We start from the raw sequence: 27781 nt of genomic DNA, 5'->3' as shown, positions 1-27781 counted from the left end.
TAGTCCTCCTTTGTCGTCCTCATTATCTTGTCACACCTGCACGATGGCAATTCCGACAGGTGCTGCTGCCTACAAGAAAAAAGACGGCATACTCACCCTCACCCCGGACCGGAAAAATGTCATCTGGACCCCGAACTCTGCACCGATGGTGCACGCGACGATATCTCTTAAGATATCAAATATCACCAGTAAGTACTCTCTCAAAAATCACAATTCTTAGTGACTTATCATTTCTTGCCTAGATCTACAACAAACACCAGACACCGCTGCCAAGGTCATGCTCAAGATATTTGATAAACCCTCGGAAAATGCTGAGCCGGTGGCCTACCTCTTCCATTTCAACTCTCCCTCAGATCCAAGGGCAGAAGCCAATGTTATCAGAGATCTCTTATCCAAAATTCTTGCTGAGACTAAGAATAATGACCCCAGTGTCCCGCGAGCAGCTACGACATCTACTGGGGGTAGTGGCTCGGCGTCTATGACATTTGCTAATACTGCCGTATCTAAGTCAGCAGCAGCGCTTTTATTCGACGACGACGCTTTAAAGAGCGACATTACGCTACAGCAATCACTTATGAAGGCGGATCGCAACCTCTCTCAGATGTATATGGAAGGTCGCAGGATGAAGCCCGACTCCATATCAGATGCTACATTTAACACACAATTCTGGACCGCGAGGATCAATCTGCTCCGGTCCCATGCCATTGAGAATAGCCAGAAGAAAGGACCCTACAATGTCTTGGCCCAAGTGCGGCCTACCGCACAGCAGAGCACAGATCCAGATAAACCCAGTGAATTAAAGCTAAAGTTCAGTGTCGAGCAGATGCAGATGATTTTCAGTCAGCACCCTCTCGTCAAACGCATATACAATGAGAATGTGCCGCCCCTAGAGCAGGATAAGTTTTGGATGAGGTTCTTCCTCAGCAAGTTATCGAAAAAACTAAGGGGAGAACGCGTCACAGATTTAGAGCCCTGATAAATATTCGACAAATATGATGAGTATGATGACATCAAGGCCTTCAATAGCAAGTTTCTGGCGCAGCATGTGCCTCACATGATTGATATAGAAGGTAACGAAGAGAACCAGGGTGGTTTTAGGAGCGGTAACCGGAAAGATGTTGAGATGCGACCAAGGGGAAGAAAAGATGTCCCCATCATTCAAACATTAAACAGCATCAGCGAAAAGCTACTGAGTACCGTTGTATCGTTCGAAAATGACTCTACTCAGCAGGCAGAATTAGATGACGACAGTTATCGAGAACTCGCCCTACGCGATCTACGGGGGGATATTGAAGAGAACCGCATAATTCTAAACATCAAAGAACAAAGCAGGTTCTTCTCCTCGAACGAGACCGCCACCATCTCCGAAACTGCAGCGGTGTATGCGAAGCAGAACACATCGGAGGTACTCAAGGATATACAAGGTGATGTGAGAAGCCTGAACACGTATAGTGCTGGGGGGGTCGATCTTCACGCTTCGTTAGGTATCAATGACGATAGTGATAGCGAAGATGAGGGAGGGAGAATTCCTCATGTAGGGTCACGAGCATCGCGAAAGAGTGCGCAAAAACAAATCCTCGAGAGTATGGGACAGAGGCGCTCTCAATTATTCGGTCATGACACGGATGATGCTTCACCTATGGGATTGCCCGCAGATATCGCACATTCTTGCAGTTTAACCCATGCTACTACCATAGAGTTCCTACATCAGTTCTGGTCGACATTCCTATCTGGTGACCCGGACCGGGCTATCGAGCTTGGATATCTAGCCGAAGCTCTTAAGCGATCTAAAGAGAGATAGACGCGGTTGCGGCAGAGGCCGAGGCGGCACGAGAAGCGCAAATCAAGAAGAGAAAGGATGAAATTATACGAATTTACGAACAGACCAAGAGAAAGATCAAGTTCAATTCTAAGTCTGTTCGTGGCGGTAAAGAAGCGGTTCTTAAGCTCATGGAGCCCACGATACAATCTCTAGATAAGGCTATAGCCGATTATCAGAGAGCACTGGCTGCGGAAGGCATCCAGGTCAGCACGGAGCGGTGAGGGAATTGCATAGGCATTGGGGCGTTTCAATTTGGGTTAGATGGGGAAAAGGGATTGCATGAAACATGCTCTCATAACGGGTTAGCCTCCGTAATTACCTATAGTATGATACCAACCAGTCTTTCAAACGTCGATTAATAACATATTTTCTACAATTAAGATGGTTCCATAAAAATATGCAATTCGACTTCAGTTTTTTTTTTTTTATATAGTCGGTGAAAGTAGGTAGGTACTTTTAAGTAATTGACCGATGTTAACTGCCCTGCTAAGATGTAGACCGAGAACTAGGTTATGTAGAAGGGGCTTCCCTTTGATGGTTACCTCTTATTAAAGTTTATACACCTTCCCCCAAGCGGGTAAAAATCGGTGATGGTAACCACGACGACATAACGAGGAATAGCAGGCGCAACCTTAAAAAGATACAACAGATGACAGATGACTTCAAGAGGTACCGATTGATGTCGCGTGAGCAAAAGATACAATTCTTAGAATCGATCCAACTACATCTACATCTTCCTATCACAGCATCTCTCATCATTCAGAAGTGCTCTGCTCTCTGCTCTTAGCCCTCAGAAAGTCGGCGTAGATTTTACTTGCAACCATCATCATCATCATCATCTTGATACTAATCATTGCAAAAGTATCAACACTAACATTAGCATATAACAAATAACATGGACAATACCACTACCACCACTTCTAAGCGTACCCTTTTCAAAAGACGCCACTTATCTACTAAATCCCGGATCCCCCTCTCTAATAGATTAAACCTCACTACCAAAGTCACTCCAGAACAGCGTCCGTTTGATCCCAAATGGGACCACAAGGACTCCTCCGAGGGTGTTCCCAGTTCTCAGACTTCAATCCACGATGCAACCTGGGTATCTGAATCCAGCGGCAGTACGAAGTCTCCTCGCCAAATCTCAACCCCATCTTCAAGCGCGGCATCTCCATTGGTAGCTAGGCCCGTCACTCCGCCGGCGCCGTGCCCCACGCCTATAGACCCCAACTCGGAGTCTCCGCTCTCGCAGATCGCGGCCTTCGAGACACCGTTCCTGTATGGCCACGGTACCGAGCTTGCACCTATTGCCGAGCAGCGCAGCAGAGCGACGTTGCGCAGTAATGGCGGTGGTGCTAGTACCGTGTCAACGTCAGACATCTCGTCCCTGCTAAAACACAAAGAATCCGGCGCGAGTACTCTCAGGAGTCGTAGAAGTCGTACCGAGTCGCCACCGAGGCGCCAACTACGCCGGCAGCCTTCGTTTAGTTTTAACGATCTGCCTCATCTACACACTACTCCTGCTACAACTAACACACAGTAGTGACGGCCAACCCGGTAGTAGTGGCAAGAGCGGTGAAAATCCCGAACCTGTCGCTGTCCGTGCCGGTACCAGTAGCAGCAGTGAAAGCGGCGTTAGAATCCCCCGTCTCCGCAACACCAGCAAACGGCACTCGCCCCCAGTCGTCGAAACCGTCGACGTCCACGCATACCCGCAGAGGCCCGGATACCCACCGCATGATATCCCAGGCCCAAAACACTATAGCGAGATACCTCTGACAGCAGAGGAGGAACAGGAGTACGCGGTGATGGAGCAGGCGTTTGCCGACAGGACTGCCCAGTGCAACTCAGGCGCGCGCCCGGTCCTACGACCGTCGCAGGCCCGCCCTAATTCTAGACGCCCCACGCCATGGGTCTGCAAGGCTTGCAGGCGACCGGCGGATCAGCGCTGGAGTCTCTTCTCAACGGTAACTGGCCTTGGGCGAGGCCAGCGACGCGGATCAGAGTGGTGTTCGAGGTGTGCCTGGCGGAAGGTTGGGTATATTCTGTGCTGCTGCGAGTATCACTTGAACGTGTACCCGGGCACATTTATATGAGGTGATGTAATACGCGGGTTTGTCTGATTGTCTATATGTCCCCTCGAGGATCACGAGGTGTTGACGCAGGGAAAATAAGGAGTTACAGGGGTATTAGACCGGAGGTATTAGGACGGAACTTAGACGGCGTCTGCCCCAAGGCCCTTTTCTCTTTATTTTTTTCCCCTTGAATAATCACTGTACGGTTTTTGTAAGTTTATCGCATTCTCCTAAGGGAGTGGTGGCTAATCATTGTCGCGTTTCGATTTCTGACAGATTGCTCGTCGCATTGGGCTTCCCTGTCTATGTACCCTAACCTAAGTAAACCGAGCAACGGATAGCGATGCGGTGGTTCGTCCTATATGGTGGGAAGCTCGGCTTTCAAGGCCATGATTCCCTGGACGTTAAATACAGTTTGAGTGATGTATTATAACAAGACCCTCTAGGTTAATTATTACAATATCTGCCACGGTCGAACGATGCCGTCGTCTCCAGTCGAAACTAACATCTCTTCGATCCCTCTTTTCTCGGGTGCGCATCCTTGATCGTAGCGCTTACACCAGGTGATGTGGTTGACCTCGTATGCGCCGTGAGCGTTAGGGGTCGTCGATATGAGCTTCCATTTTCGGGATTCCTGGGGCTTGTTGTTTTGCGTATGGCCGTTCGTCATATGGACATCCCCATCTAACTCAGCAGCCGCCTCGTCATCCGTAGCCTGGACCCCGTTCGTGGCTATATCTTCCTCCTCGCGGTAAACGGCAATAATGCCATCGCTACCTGTGCTCGCAACCATACCGGATTCAGGGCTCCATGATGCGGAGTATATATCTCGTGTATGCGCCGTAGGGAGCACTGCAGTACATTCCCACTCCTCCTTCAATGCCCTTCGCATGGTATTCGGTATTCCTCCTAGACTTCCCCACGCATGCTGTGGCGCCTCTTCTTCCTCTTCCTCCTCCTTGAGCGTCCATATCCTCAACGTGCGATCAGCGCTCCACGTTAGAATCCGCGGGAACTTCTCCCCTCTCGGCTTCGGCTCCCACTGGACACCCCAGACAGTTCCCTCGTGGCCCTCGAGCACCGCAACACACACCCACTCCGCTCGGATTCCTCCCGCCATATACGGACTGTGTTATCGTAACTCGCGCTGGCTAAGACATCGCTGCTATACCGCCCGCGCCCACTTCTATTGGTCTCCGGACACCAGGCTACAGCTTTGACATCGCCTTCGTGCTCGCTAAGAACGGCAACTGTTTCCCACTCGTCGTCTTCCTCGTTCGTGCCCACGTCCTCCCATATCCAGACAGATTTGTCCCGGCTACACGTCGCGAGAAACTGTCCCGTGGGTGAAAACGAGACAGATTTGACTTCTGAGTCCTGGCCGTCTAGGATAACAATCAAGTCCCATTCTTTCTCCTTCTTGTCATCATCACTATCTTCCTCTGTAACATCGACCTCCAATTCGCCCTTCGCCTCGTCGTTCCAGCGCCACAATCCTGCTGTGGAATCGAAGCTTCCGGTCACCAAACATAGCTTGTGAGGCGACAGGTTAGGCTTCCAGGTTGTAGAACGCACGGAGCGATCGTGGCCGTTGGTTAGAGCGCTGTGGGCGGAAAGGGTTGAGAGTGAAAAGACGGTAACGGACTTCTGGTGCGCAGTGGCTAGGAGGGGAAGGGTTGGATGCGGTATCGATTGCCAGGCGCGCTGGTATAGGTCGGGTTTGAAGGGGGGCAGGGCCACCAGCAGATTGGCGGATTCTGGAGGCGCCATTTTTCGCTACTTATCGCGGCGGGGTAAGAAATTTCAAACCTCAATACTTGCGATCGCCTTTTCCGATTGATAATAATCTAATATCGAAGATTTTGCAATGGGTATATGGAAGTGAACGGCGACGTGGATTCACAAAAATTACGGACGATGTTGAAAATTGGACGAATTATTATTATTGTCGGCGCTAATCGAGTTATCACAGCGGTATCACAAAGACTGACGTATGCGGGGCAACGTGGGGTTAAAGCTTTGCACTTTCAGCGTAGTGGGGCTCTGAAGGAGTACGGTGATACTTGTATTATAGGTGTGCTTACACAAAAGCTACAGCTACGACTACATGAAGTTACACGTGAATTGTATAACTAATGTTTATTTAACCCTTAACTAATAGTATTGTTATTTATACTTGCCCTAGTAAAAACTACTTTTTAACGAGTGAGAGTATTGTATACCGATAACCATCTAGTCTAAGCGTTTATTTAATACACCATATACATGAGTCATTATCTTCAAGATCAGGTTATATATTCTTTTATATTTCAGTTGTAGGGTATATCCGAAGTCAATTCCAAACTGTTGGTAAGGGTCGATGTATTAGGATCCGGTAACTTCCCACATCACAGGTTCTTGAATATATTGCATTACCTCTTATCATTGTGATGATTTCTCCCTATTGTGGTCCTACATAGTGTATTCCGAGAAAAGCAAATTCGAAGTATTTAAGCCTTGTTCTCAAGGCGGTACTGTTAGCCGAAGTTACGTACTCGGTATACATAGGCCCTTCATTCAGTGTTGAACTCGACCAGCTCAACTTCGGTTCTTGTGAATAGGATGACCTGTCGCAAAATATAAGACATTAAATGATAGAATAGTGCAGCTAGAGACTAGTCTGAGTCATATTCGTACAACAGACATGTCCACATTGTTGGAGATATCTTGAGGAGAGTATTCTCTTATCAGCAAGGGCGCGTGTTCTTTAGTCCTAAGTATCTGGGATTTAATGATAATTGGCCAGGTCAAATTCATCGGATAACCCCGTGCAAATACCTAAGTAGTAGGTAATATCTCGTCGTCCTGAACATATTTTCCCTGTGCTCTAAGTCATGATAGTAATCAATGTAGAAATTCAGTCAATCTTGTAACACGATCTAGCGAAACTGACTCTCTGGAATCCTGATTTTGGAATGTGAACGTGGCGTAATGCCACAGGAAGGCGTCCCTCTAAAAGCCACGCTATCGTCAGAAGGCCTGAGCTATTCGAATATAAGCAAATCAATATGGAGCTAGGCTAGTTATGAGGTCCCCTGATCTGATTAATTTAGTGTAGAGTTAGCAAATGCAAGACAGGCAGGATCTAGAATATTACTATCACAGGCAGCTATGGCTTGTTTAGTGGTATGGTTACTTTCTTTTTCTTCAATGCCAACGGTAACTGGTCGTTATGCTCCGTTAATTGTGTGATGACCGTAGGAGGCCACCTAACCTATGCCCCGTCCTATCCCTTTCTGTGAGATGGGGTAGCCTCCTAGTTAAACCACCAAGATAGATGACCGACAAGCCACTCGTTGCCGGTCTCCGTTTGTAAGTAGTATAAAGATTGCTAATCCAGGGCCTAGCTTTGAGGGCAACTGTCCGGAGAATCATGGTATCAAGTTAGATGACGTTGATAAAACCAAGAGTAGCTTTCGTTCATTGGCTCATGTTACAGCTGAACAACACAGGGAAAACATGGCTTAATGGCATCGACCGAATATAAACGCCGGCATCTGTGGCGTACTCATCTTTTTCTTTTCGCGATGAACTAAAAAACGACTAGTCAAGGCAAAGTGTTAACATGTGACGAGGAAAGCCGTGTGGCCTGAGGCTAGCTGTATGGGTTGAACCATTAGAAAGTAACAAATAGATAGAAGAAGTAAGTAGATATCTCCTAACGATGAAATTCTGGGTTAATTGAACGTTAAGACTAAGTTCCCGGACACCTGGTAGCGAAATTTTAGAGGGATATTGTAGCACAACGTACGTAAGGGTTAGGATAATGCAACGGAAGGAACCTGCAGCCCCCAACCCTTCAAGATCTGTATATGTACCTAGGTCAGGGTTCTCGTCGTCGTCGTCGTCGTCGTCGTTCGTTTCATAGACAATGATATATGTGGAACATATGATATGAGTTGCGCTTTCTCAGGCATCATCCATGAAACCCGGTAGGACTATGCATGTTCTTGTTTGATATTCTTTCATTGGTTCCTAGTCCGTTTTCTAGTGTTAGTAATCGGCGAACTTGGTAGAATAGGTAGGCTAGCTTGAGGCTGCTACATCTTGAATTGCCCAACTCCGAACATAAGATAAGAGCTTGCTTATGAAATATTTTAGCCACTCCTATATTGTGGCATTGTGCCGTGTATGCCAAGTTGTGGCCTCCTTCTAAGTGCCGTCGTATCGGAATTGCCATTAGTTCCTATGGTTCTACGCTTGCTTCTACTACACATTCGAAAAAGCAAGTTTTGTCCTAATGGTGAGACCTCCTGTAAAGCTCCAGTCCCTTTTGAAATTGACATCTTGGTAGTTGCCAAGCAGCGCCCTGTTGCTATAATTGTCCTCTGAACGCACTAACAGGGTTGCTACACTGATGTCCGCAGGATTCTATAATGTGTTCGACGCCAAACTTGCCTCTAATTGGAACGGTAATGTCATGGAGGGGAGCATCTTCTGGTCAAGCTTGGTTTCTTCGTTCTATTGAGTCCTAACACCTCCATACTCGCGCGGCGTTCTCCATATTGGCGTTCAGTGTCTCTTTTTACATGTGTTAGGTGGGTTGTTTCCTGAATCGATTCCTACCTACATGCAAGGCATATAGATGTTTACGATCAAACGCCTGGGTCTCTTATATTGGTATCCGTCCGGCGGATACTGCTTTATGAATATCATCCACGAGCAACAATCTTACGTTGTCACCTCCAGCGTAAACTATCGTTAATTCCCCTCTCGCCTCATAGCCCCCTGTCACTCCCGTGGGCCTCGATTCGGCTTATACGAAAAAGTCTCCGCTATGTTGGAAGGCGAGGAACTACTTCAGCAATATGAAGATGAAATTGTCCCTCGATCGTTTCGGGGAGGCTTCGTGTTTCTAAGCTACCTTGTCTCTTGCGTTGGAGCGGCCCTAACACTCGAGCTACTCAATCGTCGAACTTCCCGGAATGGCTTATCCAACCATCTCATACTTGTCAGTGCTGCAATGGCTATGGGTGGGATATCGATATGGTGCATGGTAAGACTTCATGGCTCACTCTCAAAATATTCCTGGATGCCTAACTGGCCGTAGCATTTTGTCGGCAATCATGCAATAATACTAGGCGAGGGCGAGCCTGAACTCCGTATCAATTATTCTAGCCGCTACTCCGCACTCTCCTTCTCTTACCAGTAATTGTACTCCTGGTGGCTTTCGTAGCCATTGGCGCGAACTTCAAGGTTTCCGGGTGGCGAATATGTTGTGGAAGCGTGCTTGCTGGTGGTAGTATTTGCGGGATGCATTATTTAGGTAACGCTTCTATCACCAACTACGACTGCATATATGACAAGGTGTTTATTGCGGGGGGGGGCAGCAGTCATCGCTGTGGTTGACAGTATCATGGCCCTATCACTTTTCTTTTTCTGTAGAGCGTCCTGGAAGAATTCATGGCAGAAAAGAGTGCTATCTGCACATTTGTTGGCTGGTGCCGTGTCTGGAATGCACTGGGTTGCGGCTGTCGGTACAAATTATCGCTTGAAACATACGAATGGCAACCCTCAACTTTCTCAAAGTCAGGCCATCATAATCGTCATATGTTTGTTAATCCCCGCAGCCTTCTTCATGGCAGGATCCATCATTTACGCAGCACGCGTCACGAGAAGAAATGCGAGCAAGGCCCAACAAATTGTCTTGGCGGCCGCAGTGTTCGATAAGTCGGGGAGGATATTAGTGAGCCCAGACGGCTTGCTACCTAGCGAGAAGATTACAGACGTTTATGTGGAAAAGAGCCAAGACGACACATTCGGTATTTCTCATCCTCTTTTTCATTGGATGTTCCAAGTCTCTCGAGATTGGAATAGTGTAGTCGGTATGGTTGATGGCATGGCTAAACACCTGGCGCGTTTGCCCAAGGGTCCTCGCGATACTAAGATCCGTCTCGTTGACGATGAGGGTAAACTAATCGAGAATTATGACACCATATTTCGTGAATTATTCTGCGTCGCAGCTATAAATTTAGCAAACAAGTTAAAAGAGAAGCTCGTCGACGTGGGTATCTTGTGGGATGAAATTCTAGCTACCGGGGTTGACGAGCTACCTCATAAACTCAACTACAGCATTGCCAACGTGCTAGAAAAGGGCGGCTATGGCGCATATAGTAGGGCACATAGCCTTCGGGCTAGGCTACACCAAGAATATGGACATGGCTCGTTGATGTTCTTGGTCCGCCATTGAGCATTCTCATGAAGTGGTTCGATTGGAGGCCGCTGGCTTCCGGTTTGCAGAGCCTCACCAGGTGTGCGGGATTATTGGTTCCCGCATGAAGATAAAGAGTAGGGACCTCAAGGGGAAGCTAAGAAGCATGGCAGTATTGGCCGAAGGTAGCGCTGTGTTGGACCGTGGCGTACATATCGGCTTCTTCGGCGTCAAGGCTCGCGTGGGAAGTTTTGGTTTCGATATTGTTGTGAAGAAAGGCGCTCGAAACTTGCTCCCTACTATGCCAGTGCCGCTTGAACGCCTGGAGTCATGGCAGATGGATAGTACGTATATCAAACACCTCTCTATTCCAATAGTCTTGAGTCAATCGCCGACTTAGCCCTATTCGAAAGCTCAATGTCTAATGCATATTGTTCTGTCTTATTGCCCTCGTACACGCAATTTCACAACTGACTCTGATGTATAGTTATTCGTCGGCTTAACAGAATGAATGTCCCTGTCTTGTTCCAAAATCTCAACGCGCTGAAGAAGCTTTCTCCTCGAGAGGTGTGTTTGCTTCGCAGCTGTCTGATGCTCTCCAATCTCTTCGCGCTTGGGTAGATGATCCCATTTTCGATGAAGCCGTATTGACTTCTAGGGTAGTCCAAGTACCCTGCAGAGCTCGAGCCGGGTTAAGCTCGGAATCTTGCACAATGATTGCTCTCTGCATCATGTTACCAATTCACGCCAGCGCCAGTAACCCTAGATGCGAATTCATACCCTTAAATTTCTTTAAGATTCATCAGATGGCATATAAGAATTCGCCTCATCTTGCCGCATTTACAAGGCACGTGCATCGGGAACTTTCCCCGACCGTAAATGCAGTGCCGATCAATAAGCCACCTGCAATATACCAACGAGCCGGGCGAGCCATATTCTGGCGGAATCGCTTGAGTTTGTTGCGTCGTTTTAGACGGTCGAAACCCAATGACTATGCCATATTTGAAGATAGCTGCTCAACACCGACGGAATTGATGCAAAGATCTTCTAATTATGAATCAGATGTTTGCAGTTCTACGGTGAAGCGATGCAGTCAGGATTTCCCCGGTCGCCATAAGTCGTGGAATGATACGATATCTGACAAAGCGGTGGTGCAGCAATCCTCCTCCTCTTTCGGAGGTATCATGGTGTCACAGGAGATCCAGGTAGATATAATACAGATCGACGATGTTAGTGGTGGCGGTGCGTTTGCCCCGTCGAAATCTTCTATCAGCGCAGATAGCGTGACGATGGTTAAAGCCGGAGCAGCCTCTGACTTTAGGACGTCTCTGGCCGAGTGCGAGAAAGTCAACGAAACGATTACATTTGTTGATTTGTTGATGTGTTATTTGTGTGATGGACTTTAATAGGTATTTTCTCATTTGTAGGTATAACGAAATAATAGTTGCTGACGTCGTACTAAAAAAAATTCACTAATCACATGTACTAAATATTTTAGTCCGACTCTAAGGTACTCGGTACTATTACCCCGAGGCCGCAATGACGATAAGAAAGAAGCTAGCGATTTATTGGATTGGTTGAAATTTGGTTGCATAACTTGGAAGGATATTGCTACCTTGAATACATACGTCAGTCAAGTATGAAGAGACGCGCGCACGTGGAGAAAAGAAGCTGCCTTGTATGGATCACCCCTATTTAGTTATACATATGTAATTACTGAGGAGGAATAAATATGTAGTAAATATAATTTCTAGTTGAAATCATCCAAGTATAAGTTCCGAGACAAAGCCCTTCCTTTGTGTAATGGTATTTACAAAGGTGATACTACATATCTATGATTCGTATATAATTGATGGAACATCTATTGCCGACCCTAAGTATCTAAAAGGAATCTTAAGAAACTCTCCCCTGTTTCTCCCCCGCTCAATCGAACCATCTCAATAAGTGCATAACCTTGGGTTAACATTCAATGCTGTGCAACACAGTGAACATTTTTTTTAGTGAGCCTTTTATATTCAGACATTGTACCGAGCCCAACCGTGTTCCCGTTGCCGCATCCCTAATTATGGGGCTTGTGGGGTATTAAAATGCACGTTTATGGGAAGAAGTATGGGGCTTACTGCTCACTTTTTTCGCTCCGGGAAGGGAGCTGCAGACCCAATTCTCAACCAACCCATCACAAGCTAATACCACGAACTAAAAGCAAGCCCTTTTCCATTGTATTTTTTTTCTCTCGGCATAGCTTTGTATCAGGTACGAATACAATGTTGATATCAACTTCTACACGTAGTTGTCTCCATTCTTCCCCATTTACTTCTCCACCGAAAGGAGAAGTGCCTGACCGCGTGGTCACCCCCACGCTTGTACCAACACAATTCAACTTCGTCACTTCCACTTCCACTTCCACTTCAGAGTGAGGGAAATTTCTCTAATTGTTCTTCTTTACAACATCTAGCCTAAGTAATTCGAGCCTCAAAGGCAATTTGACCTGACTTGGCGTCAATTTTGCCGCCAGCCGGTCGCTAATTAAGAGACCCGTCTTCTGTCTCGCTTTATACTACCCCTTGCATCACGCTCGAGCTAGGAGAATATTCGGCTTGTTTGTCTAGCTACTGTGTTCGAGTTTTGCACTTGAACGCAGTTTCGTGTCTTCAAGTAGGCACAGTCTGAACGGGATAACACCTAACTCTTAATACCAGTCAAACTCTTTCATTATGTCTAGATTTGCCAGAGGTTTGAAGCGCATTGCGCTTCCCACCACAATCGCTGCGGTTGGTGGTGGTGCGCTTCTGTACACATATCGACCCCGGAATATTCCAGGCTTCGAAGGCCCTGCGGTCCCTCCTCCCATCTACGGCGCCGATGGCACATTTAAGCTCCCTCGATTTCCGAAAGTGAAATCCCGTGAGGAGCAGATAGCCGACCTAAAAAAGAGCACCGGAGAAGAGGAGGAGTATGATATGCTTGTTATTGGCGGCGGAGCCACCGGGGCAGGTGTTGCATTAGATGCTGTTACTAGAGGCCTCAAAGTAGCAGTCGTCGAGAGAGACGACTTCAGCAGTGGTACCAGTAGTAAAAGTACCAAGCTTGTACATGGTGGTGTGAGATATCTGGAAAAAGCTGTATGGAATTTGGATTACAGTCAGTACCAATTAGTCAAGGAGGCCCTCAAGGAACGCAAGTATTTCTTGCAGACAGCTCCTCATCTGAGTTCGTGGCTGCCTATTATGCTTCCTTTGGACAAGTGGTGGAAGGCACCATACTATTGGGCTGGTACCAAGTTCTACGATTTCCTTGCTGGTAGCGAAGGTATCGAGAGCTCTTACTTTTTAACCAGGAGTAAGGCTCTAGACGCGTTTCCCATGCTGAAGCAGACTGATCTTGTTGGTGCTTTGGTATACTATGACGGCGCGCACAACGACTCAAGAATGAACGTCTCTATTGCCATGACCGCAGCGGTATACGGAGCTACCGTGCTTAATCATGCTGAGGTGACTGGGCTGACGAAAAATGAGAACGGCAAGCTAAACGGTGCTCTGGTGAAGGACGTGATCAGTGAGCGCAATGGTAAGAAGTCTGATCCATTTACCGTCAAGGCTAAATGTATCGTGAACTGTACCGGTCCATTTACCGACTCTATCCGGAAACTTGACGACCAGGATTGTGCGGAAATCGTTGCGCCTGCTTCGGGTGTCCACGTCATCTTACCCGGTTACTATAGTCCTTCAAACATGGGATTAATCGATCCATCAACGTCAGACGGCCGAGTTATCTTCTTCCTCCCGTGGCAAGGAAATACCATTGCTGGCACGACTGATGAGCCTACAACTATCTCTCCAAATCCCCTCCCCGACGAGAAGTCGATTCAGTGGATTTTGAACGAAGTTAGCCATTATCTTTCTCCGGATATCCATGTTCGCCGTGGCGATGTGCTTGCAGCTTGGTCTGGCATTCGTCCTCTAGTCAAAGACCCCAAGGCCCAGAACACTCAATCGCTGGTACGCAACCACCTTGTTGATATCTCCAGCTCCGGCCTCGTGACATGTGCAGGCGGAAAGTGGACGACCTACCGACAAATGGCTGAGGATTGTGTGGATGCAGCAGTCAAGGAATTTAACCTTCCTACTAAACCCTTCCCTAATGCCCCACGAGTAAGCGGCACCGAAGCTATAGACGACGGTGCAATTCTAGACGGATCATGCCAGACTCACAACGTCCGGTTAGTTGGTGCCCATGGTTTCAGTAAGACCTTATTCATCAATTTGATTCAACACTTTGGCGTCGAGACCGAGGTCGCTAAGCACTTGACCGAGAGCTACGGTGACAGAGCATGGACTGTTGCGGCCATGTGCAAGCCGACAGACCTCCGATTCCCCGCAAGAGGAGAGCGGATAGCTCGTCTCTACCCGTTTGTAGATGGCGAAATCAGATATGCTATCACCAACGAGTATGCGCAGACTGCCGTTGATATCCTCGCACGAAGAACGAGACTGGCCTTCCTGAACGCCCAGGCTGCGCTTGAGTGCTTGCCCAAGATCATCGATATCATGAGCCAAGAACTGAAGTGGGACCGAAAGAGACAGGAGCAAGAATGGAAAGACAGTGAGTAACCTGCGCAATTTATTTCCATTTTATAAAGAAAAATACTAATTGATATCCTACTCTAGCCGTAGAATTCTTGCAGTCAATGGGCCTGCCCGGGCCGATGCTTACCGTAACCAGGGCCCAGGTTGAGAAGGGCAAGCTCGACTTTAGCTCCTCGCTCGAATACAAGATGTACTCGAGACACAACAAGCCCCCCGTTGTAGAAGAGTAATTAAGACGGATTAGAGCGAAAGAAAGGGAGATTTATCTGGAGACCTAAAAGAGATGGGAAATGGGTTTATATAAAGGAACCCGTAATTCGAGGTATAGACGGCTGGATGGAGCAATTCTGGCGTGTGTTTTGTTTTTCCCTTGGGTTAAGGAGGAGCATTTCGTCATGTATTCAAAAGCGTCGCTGCTGAAGGCGATGTATTCTCCATCGACGTGCAGCTGTAATGGATTTGATAGTCGATAGCAAATAGGAAAGACTATGAATCGTGAATTTTTACCTGGGGTATTAACTACCTATTCTACTATGACTACTATATGACATGTTGACTATTAGCGGTTTACCATCTTGTTTACACTCTTAATTAATCAGGTTAGTCATTTGGTAGGAGGCAACTTATTAGACCTATTGACAAGAGCTCATAAAAGTACTACAATCTGATACGTTAGATACCTAAGAATGACTAGTTTCAATTAACGGTTTTGAGTGGTCAATCCCTTCAGATGACAACATTTCATTGGATGAACATTAAGTCAAAGCTTAGAAGATGAGACGGAGTGGAAACACATGAGTCAAGAACTATAAGTGCATAGTTGCATGAATTCATTCAAGTCATGCGTAGTAGTAACATAACCACAAGATCACATCATAATAATAATTTGTAGCCGGTTTCATATAGTTACATGGACTTTCATACTATATTCATTCGGCTCCTCTACTAGTAACAACCCGAGGATTACGATATATCGACATGAAGATATATCAGCACACAAACTCTCTCGTTTGTCTCTGCTTGTCTTGTCTTGCCCAATAATTCCCCGCTCTATACAATGCAGGTGTAGTGTAAAGTTAGAGCCAATGTCTTTGCAGACGATGCTGCTTGTTTGCTTGCTTACTCGCTCGCCTTCAACCAATCCAAAAAAGAACAACAATAACGTTGAGCGGAAATTCGTTACATCTAGCAAAAGTCGTGATATCCAAAAACCCCATTTGAACGCCTCGCCAAACCCTGTTAATTTCCCATTCTATGCCATATTTAACCCGATTTATTTTGATGCTTGCCGCCGTAGGACCCAGTTGCCTGGCCGTCCGGATGATAACGCCGAAAATGATAAAACCAGATGCATTTCAAACCGCCAATGATGAACATGGTAAGAAAATTTTGTAAATCGCCCTGCTCGAAACGACAAAATAGATCAACTCATTAATCCGTCTCACATGATTCAATAGTACCAACTTAGTGGTATAACGTAGTTCTAAAAACCGGAATTGACTCTCCTCCCGGATGATACAGAAAAGACACGCTGGAAGAGGTTTCGCATACCGCCATCAGAGTTCCGATATTGGTTATGATGACGATAAGGACACACAGAATCCGTGCTAACTCTGCACTTCATCTTGCGCTCCAGTTCTGCTTCCCAACCGTACGTGTCGTCAACAGTGCTGGCTCGCGTATAGGCATCAGGGTCGACAACGGTGAGTGCCGAATGGTCCTCTCCTTGCGATATGCCTAGGCAATTTGAGAAATCGCTGAGGGAAGTCTGGCCGATAGTGACTTCGGTTCTATCGGTTTCCGCATCACTAACGATCGTTCCAGTCTCCGCACTCATCTCCGTATCGGTATCCGTTTCATAATTAAAGCTATGGAAGGATTCGGGGGAACGTAGAAGGTGAAGTGGTCGTTTCACGAACCCGCGCGGCTGAGGCATAATTACTGGTCCGCCTCTTGCCTCCGGCTCTTCAACGACCCTCGCAGGAATCTTCAACGGTTTGGGCTTGGTGCTACGTTGACGGCACCGAACGTTGCGCCCAGCCGTACATGATTCTTCTTTTTGATATGCGCTACGCGCTTTCACGGCCACGCCACCCGTGACATCTCCACTGACGGTCTGCGGATAACTGTATAATCCAGCAGACACCCCGTGTGGAATCTCCAATTTCTCGCCGGGGTGAGGATCCTCCCACAGCGTATTCATACTGGCAGTCTCTCGTAGAGTAGGTATCGAGCTGTTACTACTCACAGCGATGGAGAGATCAGATGATGGCGCGGCCTGTAACCCTCATAATGGGGGTTGGTTGGCTGATGTTGAGCCTGTGCGACGAACGGACTTGCTCTTCCTTGTCAATCCTAACTTTGCACCCATTTTCTTCCAACTATTTCCCGAAATAGCTTTTTGTAGAGTATTAGGTGAAGTATTAAATGCAAGATCTGAGGTGGGTGGCGTTGTAGGTGGTGTCATTGGCTCGGTTGCAGGAGTCGAATTTGGACTGCTATCATCAGTCACCAAATCAAACACTGTTTCTACCGAGGCAGAGGTAGACCGATTACCAACTCCACCACGTCCCATGATAAAATGCGGGAGATAGGATGACCTAGGTGACTGGCTTGCTTCGTCGTCATGTCCGATGTCCCTTGGTATTCGAAGACGCGAACGCCCTTGTCTATATTCCTGAGACTCTTCCTCGACCCGCGATTCAACCGCAGCTGATACGACAGACTCAAGAAAGGGTACAAGAACAGAATCGTTTATTAGTTCCCGTACGATCTGAACTGCTTCGTCGAGTTCAGAGGGATTGGGCGGGTTCGCCTTACAACAGGGAAGCTGGAGAAGGCGGTCGCGGACATCTGCTGGAAGGTTGACTTCCCGAGGCGCACATGGCATTATGTACGCATCGATGACTTTCCGCCATAGAGAGCATATTGTTGCCGGTCCATTAGGTGCCTGACCTTGCGCAATCTGATGATACATAATCATGTACCGTTCAGCATCCATTATAAACTCGAGAGTTTCCAGGCAGTGATTTTGAGATAAGAAGGCCATGAAAGAACTTAGTGTCCATGGCGGTGGTGCTGTATTAGAGAGAATCTCTGACAACGTTGGTGGGTTAGTGAAGGGCGAACCTGTGCGTGGTATTGCCAGGCTCGTAGGGCGTGATGTTTCCATTGCAGTTTCTTGGTCCCAATCCTCGAAGACTGACGGTGGTCGTGATAACTCCGTTTGAGATTGGTTCAAGTAGACTGGCGAGCTTCCTCGTAATCTAGGTTTTCCCATTATTCCTTTGAAGCTGGTAAAAGGAATAACAAGTATCGGGTAATCCGCCTGACTGTGTAACCCTGAGCAAACAGAAGCTCTTGCAGCGAATTTAACCCAAAACGAGCTCTGACGCCATGCAAATTGGCAAGCTTTCCTGTCTGACAAGATTGTTTCGTAACGAGATTATGGAAAACGTACGAAATACTTTGCTCTAGCTTATCTTCAAGCGGCCTTCATTATCTGCAGGCAGCCCGTGTATTCCTAAAGACCAATTCTTTCTAACCAATCAGTAGGCTCCCGTTCAGGCACTACACGGATAACAGCAGATATCGAGCAACTTTCAAGATACCCAGAGTCAAAATCGGCTAACCAGAATGCCGTCTTTATTCTAGCCAAATTGGCGAATCAAGGAACGGATAACGTAATGAGAAGGCGGTAATATTTCAAGTGGGGAGAAAGTTGTTCTCCGACACAAATCTCAGGCGATGTCTAACAAATAGGTTAGATCTCACTAGATCTAAGTTGAAAACCACGTTTGAATATGAAAGGCTCAGCAGTCTGAAGCGGTTGAGATAAGTATGTGGTAATCTCTACTCCTATTAAAGAGTTCCGATTCCACAGCGACAAATTAATACAGCCGTAAAGTGAAGCAATGGACTATTGCGTATTTAAGGTTAGCAAATCCTGATGGGCATGGCGAATATCATGCCTCTCCTCTATGCTTAAGTCGGTACTCTTAGACGAGGGCGAATTCGTAGATCCGGTGAAGTCGACAAGTCCCCGAGTTTCTAGCGATCTTCTAGAGCAAGATGGTGCAACAAATCCAACAAGCAACGGTCGTTTGGTTTTACAGCGAACTAGTACGGCAGGCCGTGTGGAATGAAGGACGAGCTGGAAGACCGCAGATGATTCGCAACGAAGGACCAAAACACAACAGTTAGATCCACCAGGCGTAACAGCGACAGCAAAATAGTCGTTGAAAGAAAGGCGTTGATGGAGTTGGTATAGTTAAAACTAAAGGCGCCGAGCCGGTGTCGATGGGAATTAGTCGTATAAATATAATAGTATTAGCAATTGAGGCTGTTTTCTATTCCTATGGTATTCTCCTATAGGAGGATGCCGATGCGAATGGGAAGAATTAATGAAGTCGAGGCGAATTTTCGATAATGGTGTAAAAGTTGTAAAAATGCCAAGGGTGAATGAAAGCTTTCGGATAGAGGATCTTCAACGGTTGATGAAGGGTAGACTGGGAAGACAGTAGACAAAATAGGATGGAACACTTAGAAACTAGAAACAGAAGGCGGGTGGGAGACAGAAGGAAGATTAAAGGGAAAAAGGGAGACAAGTACTGGTACCCACCCTTGGGGGTGATCAAGGTACCTGATGTATGGCGAATGACTGGGATCTTTCGATGGGTGGCCCCTTTAACCTTATGGTGGAACTTTTGACTAAGAAAATCTTCTACGGGTACACTGTACAGTACTATAGGTACATAGACTAAGTACCTAACATACATGTAGGTAGGTTAACTAGTACCTACGTACCCATCTTAACCTTTTAACCTATCGCAACTGTTTTCATTTATCTAGAAACACCACGATTCTTCATGATTGTCATGATTATCACCATTCATAGGTGGACGGTATTCTACGGTATTCTTCTAGAATATGACACACAAAAGCATTGACGATCGCGTTGACCCTGCTACGTAGTATCCCCAAAACCGGAAGACTAGGGGGGTCTGGGACAAGGCAGGACAGGTGGGAGAAGAGGAAGCAAATCGGGCTGGGCGAAGTCCTCCTAGGGTTCGGCCAACGTTCAATTACCTCCTCGTTCACTGCTCTTACGTACATATACCTGACTTATCTATCCTATCTAAGTGCGCACCTATGAGATATGAGACCCTACGAGACCCTACGAGACCAACAAAAACCAATAGTAAGGCTACGACGCACATAGTATTCTCTACTGGTTCTAGCGCCGCTTTGTTGTAATGCTGAACAATGATAAGGTTAGGTTTCGAAGCCTTACCTGTCTGCCTGACTGCTATTGTATCGCCGTCATCTTTCACCATCAAGAACGACAGAGCGACAGAGCGTCCACCACAGCGTCCACTTCTTTCTAGTTGGCCGCCCCGGTCGCTTCAGCCAGGTGAGGTGACATACGTACTGTGCTACGTATTAAAAAAGTGGCGCGACGCTAGAATGGCGCTAGAAGAAGCAGAATCAAGCTAAGATATCCAATCACATGAGCTTGTTCCAATCGCGTAAGAGGGGTCTTGTACCCATGCGGAATAGTCCGTCGACGCCCCTGTCTTCTTTAGCCGTACAGTATAAAGCGGCGAGGAATGATGGAAGAATGCTAGAAGCACCTGATGATACGAACAAAGCCAATCAGCGATTGCACCTACTTATTCATGGTGGGGTATTAGCCAGTAGTAGTACATGCTACAACCAATTGCCATTCTAGAAGCGAACGCGAAGCCAGTCTACCAATCTACCAGTGCAATAATGGCAATAGCACCAGCCCGATCGCCACTTCGATGCGCTGAATGACCAACGAAGCTAGTGTAATACCGTACCTAACCTAAGGTGTAATAGAGTTAAAGTTGAGACGCCATTTTGTGCCATCTACAATGAACAAAAGAGGATGACGATGGCATCATCCCAGTGAATCACCAAAACTTAGCTATCTTTTATGTCTGTTCTCAATCTGGCACTCCTATCCTTAATTTCCTCATGCCGACTTAGTCGACATATCCCTTAAGGTCTGTCTCAACCCTTCGTTGAATAGCCCCCTTTAGCATTATCGTACTGCAGATATTATGTATGACTTGCAGATGCGCAATGTCGCACAAAGAAACATATTCTCCCATCACTCGACTATCACGGCAGGAAGACATCTGCAACAGTCGATGTTGTCGAACGGTTTCGAATCAATCATATGCATGAACTTTCACTGGTATCTAATGGTATCCTAGGCCCTGCAAGAGATACTACATACTATACATACATATAATACATATATACAATACATACCTTAGACCGTACCGCTCTTATGTATTCATCCATATCAGCAATCTCATGTTGCCCCCTCCCAGCAACCTCTCGCGCTACAGCATCTCGTGATTGTCGCGCAATGTGACTGGCTCGGCCGATATTATCCTAGATGATTACAGTATCATCGCCCCCCGAATCATAATTGGACGCACGCGACTGTTGGGGCCAAGCTTCCTCGGCAGACACTATTTATATTATATTGCCAGACTTGGAGTAGCAGTCAAAAAAGCACCGCTTGATAGGGAACGTCTAGTTTGCTGATCGATCAATTACTATTAGGAGGGAGAGCTATTTGCCTATCTCCATCGAGTCTTGATAGGGATATTGGGGATATTGGATCACTAATAGACGCGCAAGCCGCGCAAGCACAGCGCAGTTCTCATGGGGTATAGATATCTCCCTCTCTTCTATTTCTCTCTCTGCCAGTTGGAAGAAGAAGTGTCGGCAGTTGGTGAGCATATGCGGTAGCATTAGTGTCTCGCTCTTGTCCGCCAACCAAGTTCGAAACGCAATATAGACGCGGGAATGTGAGAAGATACCAGTTTGCATCATTGGACAGCTCGAACCCGTCGTTGGAAGCGCGAGGGGTATGAATCAGGTCAAGATCAGCCATGCAGGACACAGGCATAGCACATGTCCGTTCTCGAAACAGCCTCACCTCCGCCGATAAAGGCAAGGAGCAAAAATCTTAAAAAGACACAAGGTGTGGGATCGGCTGCTTACGCTACCATTTCCAGCGAGGCTAGTAGGCTGTCAGTTGGGCGTGACATCACGGTTATGATCGTCAGCAATGCTGTATTCGGCTGCAATACCGGAGCTTGATGACTCCAGCAGGGAGGGGGCAGCCTTGCCGGAGCGAAATGGTGAGTACCATGTGGGTGGCATCAAGACTTATTCGCCTACTACATCATGCACACCTACATATACCTACATATACACACTATAGCTTCACACGCTGAGGTTAGAAAATCATCATTTACGAAGACAGGCTGAGGGCTGAGTTCAAAGTCCCATAACCCCCATCTGAGTAAGTAAACTATTTGCTCGCTCTTTGCCCACCTACGTATTCACGATTCACCGCAACTTCTCCCTTCATAAAAAAGGGTAGAAGCCCATAAAAAAAACCGGAAAATATTGTTGCCCCTTCCAGGACAAGCGTATGCGCGGGAACGCAATAACATGCGACTACAGTATGCCGACCGGAACCGCATTCAAGGGGCTCGGCCATGCGAAGAGACCAAATTATGACCCCACAAAGGATGCCACCTCATCAGATCTACATAGTGAGTTGTAGGAAGAACTGTCGGGAAGAGAATCGCTACGTCTTTCAAAATAATACTTGATCGGGAAAAGAGTTGGACAATAGCTCCGAGCTAAGATTTTAACCTCCGAGGTTTCCGTGGAAAGAGAATACCTAGAATGTTTACAATAGGTAATCGTACATAATAAGGATACTAAGGTACATGGATTAGGGGTAAGAATAGGTTAGGTACTCCGCAGTTTCCAGTCGGTTTCGTACAAGTACATGGATTTAATCATGGATGTACTTTGGGTAGGCATTACGTAGCGCCGATTAGAGACCCACTCGGGCAAGGAAGATGGAGAAATCAAAGCTATTCGTCGCGCAATAAAGCTTCTTTCTGGAAGCATTCTAGAACACTTCCGTCTAAGGCTTAGCTGACCGGTTCTTTTAGTGTATTTTAGTGCAAAGCCCGGCGGTCATTCCGGTCCCGACAAGTACCATTATATACAATCCAATGGGCATTTCCGTTTGTTCAATCCATTGGGTCGATCCACGAGTCTCAATTCCTTCCTTGGTAACTTTTTAGTAACATTTGAACCTACGCGATACCTAATAATGTCCATATAGGCGGTAAATGGTAAATACATACTACCTATGCAAATACCTCGTGACGAAGACGTTGTGCGTGTCTACCGCGTATCTGCTGTCATCTTTGCCAAGCTTGTCCACAACGGTTTTTGCGTCTATCTCGCCGTCTAAAGAGAAGTTTGACCGATAAAACTTGCCGCCTTTATCTAGATTGATTACCAGGAATCTTGGATCCTGCGCCCTCGTTAGACAGCTGATTGGTCATTTACACCTTGAAGCCTTTCGATCCTAGCCAACCAACGCTTTAACTAATCAGGTAACTACTTCATAATCCTAATTGATTTCTTCGTTGGCTCAAGGATCTGGCGCGCCTACCGACAGCTGGAGCGCTCTAGCGCTCTAGCGGTATCAGGAAGGCAATCAGAATTTTTTGTCCCGCGGTTAAGGTAAGGCCACCAGGTATTAACAAGAAGCTGAATGCTTTTTTTCACTTCTCAGCTCCCTCTCGTGAGCCCCGTTACTCGGTATAATCATGCGCCCAGGCGCCTTACTGCACACCGTTGGTCACGATGCCGTAAGATCCATCTAGAAGGAGGCCGAGAACTTCCAAAGGCGTCGAGAACATTGCACGGACTTCACCTAAACCCTATAGCCCTTGTTAAATCGAAGAACTTTTTACCTTTTCTTCCAACACTCTGGTACGAGATGAAAATTTTATCCTGGTCTTATCGTGTTACATATCTCAACTCCTTGTCCAGTCAGATCTTAGAAATCCAGATCGCGGTACGATATGCTCACCTGTTAGCCGCTACCTAGGGACTCGAGACATGGTCAATGCGCACACATCTAACGCTAGGTCGGATCTTTGACTCATCCTTCCAGCCTTATTAGTAACGTCGTATCTCAAGTACCGGTTATTATGTGTCGATAGTCGATGAAACACCAGATATTAGGGTCAATATTCTATATGACGAAACTGAACATTCCATTCTTGTATGCAAGAAGTAGCCATTCCAATATATTGGCACTCTCCAGCATCAATGCTAGGTAGCTACCGAGATTCTAAGCGGCGCAACATGCAGTATCCCGCACCTTACTTTTACTTAAACGTTACACTACCTACGCTTAGCCATCTAGCGAAGATATTTATTTACACCTCGGCGTGATTATCACTTTAGGTGTCAGTGACGTTAGGGACATTTGCGGTTAAACAGCTCACGAAGCGATTAGCCCTTGTGCGTTGTCCCCGTCCCCACGAGCCAAACGGCATATTCGAAGGTACGAAAGAGGTCGGGTAATTTAGCCGTCCAAGATGCAGCATTATTCGCGCCCTCTAGCACCACATTTGTTTTCTTGAGGTCCTCTAGGGATATGACAAGTCAAACCAGCCTTGACACCCTCACAGCGGCTGTGTCGCAGGAAGAAGTACGTTGTGGGTTTCGACAATATCATTGGATAATATACAACATCTTTATCCTCCAATCACCTTTACTTCTCTCCAATATGAAGAACCGAGATCCTTCCATCGCAAACTTTAGCCAGGATGTTTAGTGATAAGGCAACATCACGTCCAAGACACATATTTACATAGAAGAAATCGTTGAGGACAGAATTATAAACGACCCTTTGACACAGCCTCAAAGTATACACTTTCACCTATGTATACTATTCGTATATGCTGGCGCAGGCGAAGACCTTGGTAACTGCCTAAAGAGGCAAGAGAAGACTACTATGTACGCATATGCCGTCCGACCTCAGCAACCCACAGCTTGGCGTTCATCAATGCGCTCATCAATGTTACTCGGATCCAGATCAGATGTATGGATTACGATTAGCTATGTGTCCAAGCAAGGCTAGTTGCAACTACACAACGTAAGTTGGATGTCGTTGAAAGGTCATGTCAGAGCCTCAATCTCCACTAGTTTCCTGTTAGACGGTTTAAACCCACCAGAATGGCAAGTCACAAGGTCACAAGGCAAACTCCAAGCTCGGAAAATCCGGCACACTACCCGACCTGGAATCTAAATCTGGTGAGTATCGTGGCTCCCTCGCTTCATTGTACCCACCTATATGCATGTTCGCGCTGCCAGCAAATCGGCTGCCAAGCGTAAAAAAAGAAATCAAACATCGTTGTCCTGCAAGTTCACCTAGTTTACCCCCTAGGGGCTATCCTGTGTAACGATGAGACGACTATTAGACCATAACATGCAAATTTTCTTGTTAAATCTACGCTTGGGCCGACTAGTTCAGTTGGGATTTAAAAAGTGTCTTCAAACTGCGAGACACACACTCGGTTAGATGTGGTATACCTGTAGATATGGATCCGTACCTAAGTGTGTTTTACCCCAACCTGCCTTAAGTAGATAGCCAAGGTCTAAGAAATCACAAGGTAGCAAAATCAGTAATACCTTTTATACATATGATCTAATATCTCAGCTATTGTAATTAGCGCCCTCTAAAATAGGAAAGATACAGTAGTACAGCCACATATGAATTATAGAAATAATGCATCTCCGTTTTATTTACAGTTGGAGTTATCTCTTAGAATCAAGATATGGCGATACTATAATCCCCGATGAATATCTTTGCGCGACATATTGCACATTATTTACAGATTGACCTTGGCAAATACTATTTACATCTTCTATCAGGAAGGTTTGTAATCCTTAAGTGAGCAGGAGTTCTTGGAATGACATGTAATAAGCCCGGGAGCCCCTAAGTCACTCACTGGCTACCGACATCACAGCTGACAGAATGACAAAATGTTGTGTTACCGACAGTCTGGCGGCATTATATATCAAGTGCATAGAGACCTATAATAAGATGGAATGTCCGAAACACCGGATACAATAAGCCAACTGCGGTTTTAGATGTAAACTCCAACCTCTTGTCCGCCGATGCTGAGATCAGCTACTCGGTGGTCAACACCGCTTGCAAATTGTACGCCGTTCGGAGGGAGATAAGGGGCAGTTCTCACAAATATCTCATTGTAAAGAATTCGATGCTACTCACCGACTCTTATTCTATCACCGCATTAGAAGCGTACTGCAGGTCATCATTACACTACCAGTGGTCATCCGTTTGTTGTTGACGTAGCCGCAGACTTCTAGACGCGCCACTGCTTAGGCGGCTACCCTAGCTTCTACGATGATTCTGTATCGGGATAAGACGGGACGGAAAGGACACACTAATTTACCCTAATTGGTGTTCTTTGGAAGAAATATGTTTCTAGAACGATGTGACAGATTCTGCTGTGTTACTCGTGGCTGCATGACTCCTTTCCGGAAAGTATTGTCGGGCCACATAACCGCCACAGAAGGGTTCAATGAACCACAATACTCACTAGCAGGTATCCAGTTACTCGCTCGTAAAGCTAGCTCGTAGGGTTGTTTCGCAGCTTTCCATACGCTACCCACTGGCGATCTGTGGACTGTTTCCGGAAACCCTCTTGGGGATATTATACCGGAATCCACGGCAAAAACGTACCATGGGATTGTTTGCTAATCGTTCAGCTCGAGTGGCGGAACCAACTTCGAGAGTAGATCGATGCTAATAGTAAGCCACGAATACCCGCTACGACTATGGCGTACGTTACGAGAGGTTAGTGGTTGATTATGGCCCAACGAGTGCTCCAGAAAACTTCCGCTGCACTACGAGAACAGCGACGCCCATGGCCTGGGCCCGGACTGGGTCCAATCCCGACCCGCTCTTAAAGTATCTGTCCTAATCATCGTGTAAAGTGCGGTAACACTAGGATACCGACAACCCCGAACCTCTCACGATAGTCCGGTAGGTAAGGATAGGTTAATAGTTGAGGGAAGACTACGGATTACTCTCCGCGATGTGATATTTTGCTACGATTAACGCCATATAATCTCGCTAAAGGCGGCGACCGGAATATGAATGGCATGTTTTAACCTCGTTAGGGATGGTAGATATGCCATCTGCCGGCGGGAGGGGCTTATATTGATTCTCGATGACACCCCACGACACAGTTCTAGGCGATATCCAGAGGTCAATCCTCATTAAACATCGGGGAATTTAGTACCAAGAACCCCAATCGTGGGTACTCATATCTCTTCTTCGAAATTTGACTTGTCGGGAGCAATGGGTTGAATAGCTAAGGTAATGTCTGGAACGGCCAGGCTACCCCTTTTCTAGAAGGGTAACACGACGAACACAAATGTTGGGCGTAACACAGACACATTTAGTTATGCCTAAATACCATCTCGACTATCCGTGTCACACCTGTGAAACAAGATGTGTTACCAGCGAATAGATGGCAATGCTTATGGGGAAAAGTAGATTGGCATCACTATGGAAGACCTAGAGTAACAGTAGCCCCTTAGTGGGGATATCTTACGGTCTCTCTATCGTAAATTAGAACACCTTTAGTTAGGTTAATTAAACCTCTATCGTACCTCTTCACGTCGACTTTAACTTCTACTCACTCGTATGCGATACGAAAAGTAACACGGCCAAGACAAGCCTCGAGATGCTAACTCCCGACGGAAGGTGGGATTCCCTTCTTGATGCCCAGCCTAGTCGATCTATTACATATATCTGCTCATATCAAAATGACCATGAGCTGTAAAGCTCCAGAATGAGTACCACCCCAAGTTAGCTAGTAGTCGGGACCGTACGAACTCGAATCACGAACACCCCTTACTTACACGACCAAATATACAACATATATGTGTGTAGGTATGTATGTGCACACTAAGCACAGGCAATATAGCTACGCTGAACTACTCTAGTTCGCATATACCTTCTCCCATTAACTATGTTTGCGACTCCAAGTTGTTCAATGCTCCAGAGACATTCACTTCCGTGTGGCAACGTCCCTCTGATAGCTTTAGACGATGATGCTTTCATCTCCGAGGGCTGTAATATCCAAATTCCAAATATCGACGATATTCAATAGCGTCAGCATTGGCTTTTTGCCGCATTGTGGCA

The 27781-nt window shown here is 46.6% G+C and overlaps 5 protein-coding genes across 5 annotated transcripts; 3 read left to right on the top strand and 2 right to left on the bottom strand.

The window, feature by feature from the left end:
- Window positions 1–43: 43 nt before the first annotated feature.
- GL218_00663 (putative RNA polymerase II transcription factor B subunit 1) lies at window positions 44–3918 on the top strand (the record flags this gene model as incomplete). The annotated part of the gene is made up of 6 exons (XM_033577095.1): window positions 44–188; window positions 243–900; window positions 1027–1583; window positions 1802–2039; window positions 2807–3268; window positions 3366–3918. 6 exons carry the CDS (start codon window positions 44–46, stop codon window positions 3916–3918), a joined length of 2613 nt encoding a protein of 870 aa, XP_033441917.1.
- Window positions 3919–4351: 433 nt separating this feature from the next.
- On the bottom strand, window positions 4352–5667 carry GL218_00662 (putative cytosolic iron-sulfur protein assembly protein 1; the record flags this gene model as incomplete). Its single annotated transcript, XM_033577094.1, has 2 exons — window positions 4352–5024; window positions 5069–5667. The coding sequence occupies 2 exons, from the start codon at window positions 5665–5667 to the stop codon at window positions 4352–4354; spliced, it is 1272 nt and encodes a 423-aa protein (XP_033441473.1).
- A 3046-nt stretch (window positions 5668–8713) lies between these two features.
- Window positions 8714–9088, top strand: GL218_00661 (uncharacterized protein; the record flags this gene model as incomplete). Its single annotated transcript, XM_033577093.1, has 2 exons — window positions 8714–8932; window positions 8987–9088. 2 exons carry the CDS (start codon window positions 8714–8716, stop codon window positions 9086–9088), a joined length of 321 nt encoding a protein of 106 aa, XP_033441915.1.
- Window positions 9089–12801: 3713 nt separating this feature from the next.
- On the top strand, window positions 12802–14903 carry GL218_00660 (Glycerol-3-phosphate dehydrogenase, mitochondrial; the record flags this gene model as incomplete). The annotated part of the gene is made up of 2 exons (XM_033577092.1): window positions 12802–14689; window positions 14755–14903. The coding sequence occupies 2 exons, from the start codon at window positions 12802–12804 to the stop codon at window positions 14901–14903; spliced, it is 2037 nt and encodes a 678-aa protein (XP_033441914.1).
- A 1253-nt stretch (window positions 14904–16156) lies between these two features.
- On the bottom strand, window positions 16157–16876 carry GL218_00659 (regulator of g-protein signaling; the record flags this gene model as incomplete). Its single annotated transcript, XM_033577091.1, has 1 exon — window positions 16157–16876. The coding sequence occupies one exon, from the start codon at window positions 16874–16876 to the stop codon at window positions 16157–16159; it is 720 nt and encodes a 239-aa protein (XP_033442312.1).
- Window positions 16877–27781: the final 10905 nt, after the last annotated feature.

This window comes from Daldinia childiae (genome assembly GCF_008694065.1).
Source record: "Daldinia childiae strain JS-1345 chromosome Unknown Scaffold1, whole genome shotgun sequence".
In the NCBI taxonomy this organism is placed as follows: Eukaryota; Fungi; Ascomycota; class Sordariomycetes; order Xylariales; family Hypoxylaceae; genus Daldinia; species Daldinia childiae.
This window is presented reverse-complemented; position numbering and strand designations above follow the sequence as displayed.